Source organism: Cajanus cajan, chromosome 11, assembly GCF_000230855.2.
Source record: "Cajanus cajan strain Asha chromosome 11, NIPB_CcT2T_4, whole genome shotgun sequence".
Taxonomy (NCBI): Eukaryota; Viridiplantae; Streptophyta; class Magnoliopsida; order Fabales; family Fabaceae; genus Cajanus; species Cajanus cajan.
Genome location: NC_138527.1, coordinates 30,598,245 through 30,604,336, shown reverse-complemented (window position 1 = coordinate 30,604,336; position 6,092 = coordinate 30,598,245). Strand labels below are relative to the sequence as shown.

General features: G+C 42.7%; 1 protein-coding gene across 2 annotated transcripts; it reads right to left on the bottom strand.

Moving 5' to 3' along the window:
- Positions 1–3,713: 3,713 nt before the first annotated feature.
- Positions 3,714–5,379, bottom strand: LOC109801122 (protein mago nashi homolog). Of its 2 annotated transcripts, none has more exons than XM_083067134.1 (4): positions 5,104–5,379; positions 4,770–5,013; positions 4,532–4,708; positions 3,714–4,372 (listed from the first exon to the last, which is right to left on the bottom strand). In XM_083067134.1, exons 2-4 carry the CDS (start codon positions 4,986–4,988, stop codon positions 4,313–4,315), a joined length of 456 nt encoding a protein of 151 aa, XP_082923260.1. In that variant the 5' UTR covers positions 4,989–5,013; positions 5,104–5,379; the 3' UTR covers positions 3,714–4,312. The 2 variants fall into 2 exon arrangements, with proteins under 2 accessions (XP_082923260.1, XP_082923259.1); XM_083067133.1 differs by having other exon boundaries at positions 3,719–4,372; positions 4,770–5,018; positions 5,104–5,366.
- Between the last annotated feature and the right edge of the window lie 713 nt (positions 5,380–6,092).

Below are 6,092 nucleotides of genomic sequence, written 5' to 3'. Positions count from 1 at the left end.
ACTAGCACTCGTCACCGCAGCTCGGCGCCTCCGACCCTATATTCAAAGTCATCAGGTGGTCGTCAAAACCGACTACCCAATCAAGTAGATCTTGAGAAAACCGGAGCTCGCCAGGCGCATGATCACATGGTCAGTCGAATTATCCGAGTTTGGCATCCGGTATGAAAGTCGCGGACCCTTGAAAGTTTAATGCCTAGCAGATTTCATGGCCGAACTCACCCCAACCTCGATTGCGGAACAACAGGTATGGACTTTACATGTTGATGGGTCCTTCAATTCTAAAGGTGGTGGTGCTGGTATTATCTTGGATGGGCCGAATAAGGTCACCGTAGAGCAATCTCTCAAGTTTGACTTCAAAGTGACCAACAACCAGGCGGAATATGAAGCACTTCTAGCATGGCTAAGGTTGGCCTGCGACCTCATAGCGTAGAGGGTGAGTTGCAACAGCGACTCAAAGCTCATGGTAGAATAACTCAGCGGGGCATACCAGACCAAGAACACCCTTCTATAGAGATACTTACATACAGCATCCTAGAAGATCTCGTCCTTCGATGAGTTCACAATACACCATATTCCTCGAGAGCAGAATGTCAGTGCCGACCTCTTATCCAAGCTCGCCAGCACAAAATGCCCCAGGCAACATCGAACCATCATACAGGAGACTTTGAACTCACCCAGCCTAGACGACAAGATCGTCAACGTCAGTGAAAGCGCAGAACGAGGATGGATGATAGATATTTGGAACTACTTAAAGGAAGGAACTCTACCTGAGGATAAAGACAAAGCTCGAAAGATGAGGGTTAGGTCAGCCAAATTCATCATCATCGACAATGATTTGTTCAAACGTGGCATTTCCATTCCCCTACTGAAATGCCTAGCAGAGTCCCAAGCCACCTATGTCGTCGAGGAGATCCACCGAGGGATCTGTGGGATGCATTCTGGGGCCCGCTCGATGGCGACCAGGGTACTACGAGCTGGGTACTACTGGCCTACACTGAAGTCGGATTGTCAAGCTTATGTGCAAAGATGCAAGGAATGTCAGCAGTTCGGCAATACAAATCGGCAACCGCCCGAAGTCCTCCACCAGATGATGTCACCGTGGCCTTTTGCCCAGTGGGAAATGGACATCCTCGGGCCTTTTCGCCCCGCGAAAGGTCAACTCAAATTCCTTCTAGTGGAAATCGACTACTTTACCAAGTGGATCGAGGCATGCCCGCTCGCCAAGATCACCGCCGAGAATGTACAGAAATTCACCTGGAAGAGCATCATATGTAGATTTGGCATCCCACATTCTCTTGTTACCGATAACGGCAAGCAGTTCATCGCACAGAGCTTTGAGGACTTCCTCCGTGAGCTCCGAGTCAAGCACCTCCCAACCTCGGTGGAGCATCCCTAAGCCAATGGCCAAGCCGAAGTCGCAAACAAAGTAATACTCCGAGAACTCAAGAAGCAACTAGGAAGCTCCAAGGGACAATGGGCCGACGAGCTCCCTAGCATCCTCTGGGCATACCACTGTACCCCCCAGTCAACAACGCAGGAAATGCCTTACAGGCTGACCTTTGGAGCTGATATCATGATCCTAGTGGAGGTCGGCGAGACGTCTCATCGACGTCACGCCTTTGACAATGAGCAAAACGCTCAAGAAGCGGCGGTCATCCTTGACCTGATTGACGAGCTCAGAGAAGAAGCGTGAATCCATGAAGAAGCACGAAGAGACTCATCAAAAGGGAAGCTCGCGCCCAACTGGGATGGCCTATTTCGAGTTACAAAAGACTTAGAAAATGGAGCATACTGACTAGAAGAGCTTAGCGGCAAAGCCATCCCACGAACTTGGAATGTCACGCATCTCAAGTTCTACTTCAGTTGAAATTGTACAAATAAGTTGTGCACTCTTTTCCCGACTCAGTCTTTTGTTCCAAAAAATAAAAAACTGGGTTTTGGCTGAGAGGATTTTTAACGAGGCACACCCACGACATTAATAAAATGACTCATTCCATTCATAGCTTCTCAATTTTACACTGCTTTGGTACGAATTACACTATAATAAGCCAAGGTCGAATTCGAACCTTGGTACGAATAACTTTATGATAAACCAAGGTCGAATTCGAACCTTGGTACGACTATGATAAGCCAAGGTCGAATTCGAACCTTGGTACGAATCACTTTACAATAAGCCAAGGTCGAATTCGAACCTTGGTGCGAATTACTTTATGTTAAGCCAAGGTCGAATTCGAACCTTGGTACGAAGTGCCTTATGTTAAGCCAAGGTCGAATCCGAACCTTGGTACGAATAACTTTATGATAAACCAAGGACGAATTCAAACCTTGGTACGACTATGATAAGCCAATGTCGAATTCGAACCTTGGTACGAATCACTTTACAATAAGCCAAGGTCGAATTCGAACCTTGGTACGAATTACTTTATTTTAAGCCAAGGTCGAATTCGAACCTTGGTGCGAATTACTTGATGCTAAGCCAAGGTCGAACTCGAACCTTGATGCGAATTACTTTATGATAAGCCAAGTTCGAATTCGAACCTTAGTGCAAATTAACGCTAAGCCAAGGTCGAATTCGAACCTGGGTGCAAATTATTTTCCCCAAAAACGCAAAATACAAAACAAGTTTCGAACATGTTTCAAACCTCAAAAACGGGCTACAACTAAGCCTAAAACTGAACTCAATCCTGAGCGCAAAGCCAAAGGCCAAAATATAACCATCAAAAGCACAAGACGCAAACTCAGAAAAGGCAAATTATATACACAAGTTCGTCAAATACAAAGAAGAAGTTCAGAAAGCAAGAAAAATGAACAAAATAAACTAAGTTATTACAAAAGATAACGGCCTAGGCAGTAGTATTCTCGCTCGAGCTGTCAGGGAGGTCGTCTTCCTATACCAGCCGCCCAGCTCGCACCTCTTTCTCCACATGCATAGCAGAGAGATCGTCCCCAGGGTTAAGCAACCTCGCCTGACGAACTACCTTGACAAAGCCCTTCTTGTGCTCCAACAAGACAGCTCGCTCGGTCTCGACGAGCCTCCTCTCTGATCCTGCCTTAGCCTCGGCCATCTTTTCCAGGTCTGCCCTCAGAGCTCTGACCTCCTCCTCCTTGCCACAAGAAGCACCTGGTCGTAGAGACGCTTCTTGGCCGTTTCTGCCAGGTCAGCCTTCAGCGATGAGACCTCATCCTCCAGAGAGCGCACTCGGTCCCGAGAAGAAGTGGCAAGCTCTTGCAACTCGCCCACTTGGGTAGCATAAACCTCATTAGCCTTTAGAGCAATCTCCAAAGACTTTCGAGCCCTCATAAGATCCCTCCTTGTAGCTTGCAGCTCGGCAACAAGATATTACCTTTGGGGCACGAAATCCTTTGTTTCCAAAGCATGAACCTTCTTTTTTCTGTTTTCCATCTCTTGCATAGCACATCAACGGTTAGTATTGCTGAAGGTATCAATTACTCTCCTCAAAACTCAAGTTATGAAATTAGAGTCATACCTTTGCTTCTCAATAACCCCCTAGAGATAGTAGATGAATGCAGAGGCATCGGGATAGTATAAAATTTTTTGCCATCTACCATGCCTGACAGGGCAGTGACCCTTTTCCTTTGAGAGGGAGGACCTATCATTGAACTGTTGTTTGCACATTGCCTAGAATCTTGCACAAGGCTGATAAGCTCCTTTCTTCCTTTGGAAGGTAAGGGTTCCCTGGCCCTCTCTGCAAAAGCACTTCTAGTGCTAGCATCTTTCGTAGAGGTTATACTTATACCTGAGCCATCTGTTCCTTGTGCTCTAAGTAAACTCCCACCAGCCTTGTCAGGACGATTTTTCAGTGAACCGGCATAAGCCTTTTGCTTTACATGTTTATTAAGTTCAGAATAATTCTTATAATCTGCCAACACCCTTTGTCAGCAAAACTCAGTTCATATGGAAATTATAGCAATTCCCACTAGGATTGACGATCAGATCAAATCATTATGTACAAATTTGCATAAATTAAATCTCATTCAAATAGAATGTGTTAATTTTGACTCAAAAAATGTCTACATAATAATACCATTTTTCCATCTCAAGAAATCCAAGTAAAAATTAAAACAATTACACATTTCATTAACAATATCAAACATTGTTAATAAATCAAACACTTAAAAAGCAAACTTTTAACAAAAGCATCAACGTCGCAAAAAGGGTTGTGAAAGTGTGTAACCAGCAATACAGAACCAAAACACAACTTATCAGACGTTGAAGCCAATTAGCAAAAGGAGTAGCTGATGAACAAGTACACAATCCCGAGGGATGAACGCATAATATTGCAGACACATCTTATATAGGCTTGATCTTGAAGTCAAGTGAAATCAGAGAGAAGACAAAGCACTTCAAATCCTGCAAACAATAGATATAAAAAAGAATAAACCAAACATTACTTAACACCAACAGAAATGAACCATAGGAGCGTGTCCCAAGAATGCCCAAGAATGCTGTGAATGTTTCAAAAAACAGTTCACAGCCATGATTATAGATGCAAATCACAATCCCACTCACCTGAACAAGATAATAAAAGATCTGAAGCCCTTCAGGATCAGCGCTACTCTGAACATAAAATAGAGAGCCAATCTTGGAGGTGGTGAAGGATATGTGCTCGTTCCCCATTACAATCTCCAGCTCCTGCCTCCCCACTCTATCAGGTTCTGGCCAGTTGTTATCATCTTCCTTCATAATCTGCACAATCAATCAGTTATTTTCAAAATGACAATAAAGAGTTGCTTAGGGTTATGGTTACCTCGCTCTCGGCAATGATACGGCGGCACTCGCGGAGAACGGCGGGGGTGAGGTAAACCTCCTTGCGAATGATGGTGTCGTTTTTGTAGTTGGAGTTGTTCGCGTAACGGAGTTTTCCGTCGGGTCTAAACTCAAACTCTAAGAACTCGTGCCCGAACTTCCCCTTGTGCCCAACGTAGTAACGCAGGTAGAATTCCCCGTTTTCCTTTTCGCTCGCCATTCAATCGGAACACAAACCCTCTTCTCTGCGCTGATTTGAAGAACGGAGCGATTGTGGAATGTGCCAAGATTCAAGACAATGTGAAGGAACAGATTCAAAGGAGAACGAAACCTACCTCTGTGTGTCGCTCTCACCAGGGAGTGCAATTGTTGGTGCAGCGGCTACTAGGGTCGCGGTTTGTATCCAACTTCAAATTAAGCTTTTTGTTTTGATATTGAAAATAATAATTCAAAAGCGCTGATATTTAATAATAAATAAACTATAGCTTTTGAATATTTTTTAAAAATTAAGATAGTTTTTAATCTATGATAACTAATAATAAGATTTGTTTCATTAAATTATTGAGTATACACCCACTTTAATTATTTCAAGCCTCTTTACACAGACGAGACATTGCATTTGGTGACATCTTTAATGAGTGCAAACTAATGAATATTGGATACAATGATTCTCTTTATGAATGGTTAGGTTGATTGTTGGCATCTCTATGACTAGAGGGTGCCATAGTGACTTTTTTAAAGACTACTATCTCATTCTTCTTATACTTAAACCTCTGAACAAGATGATGACTAGCCAACGTTCTTTTCATTTTAAATTTGCATGGTTAACCCATGAGAGTTGAACTAGACTTGATAAAATAAAAAAAATAAAAATAAAAGAATGAAATAATAAACAAATTCAAAATAGTAAAGTAAGTCAAATTAAAATATTCTAAATGACCGAAATAAAATTACATTCAAAAACATCTTTCATGCAAAACGAAGATTACTCATAAGAGTCAATCGTATTTCATGTACCCTCCTTAAAGGTCCTAATTGTTACCTAGATAACTTACAAAAGGATCTATAGAGCAAACTCAAACAAATCCTTGTAAGGAAAAAACTTCTCTAACTCCAAAAATCTAGGTGCAAATGACTTGATTTTGGGGATCAAAACACAGAATTTTCATGGGACAACGATTGTCTAACAGAGGAAAAATAAGGTTGGGTTACTCCAAAAAGACCAAGGTGAATGGGTCTCCAAATCGGAAGAACAAGAAAAGATGGTAACTAACTTCTATAACGATCTATTCCACAAACTAGATATTAGGGACGCATTTTGCTT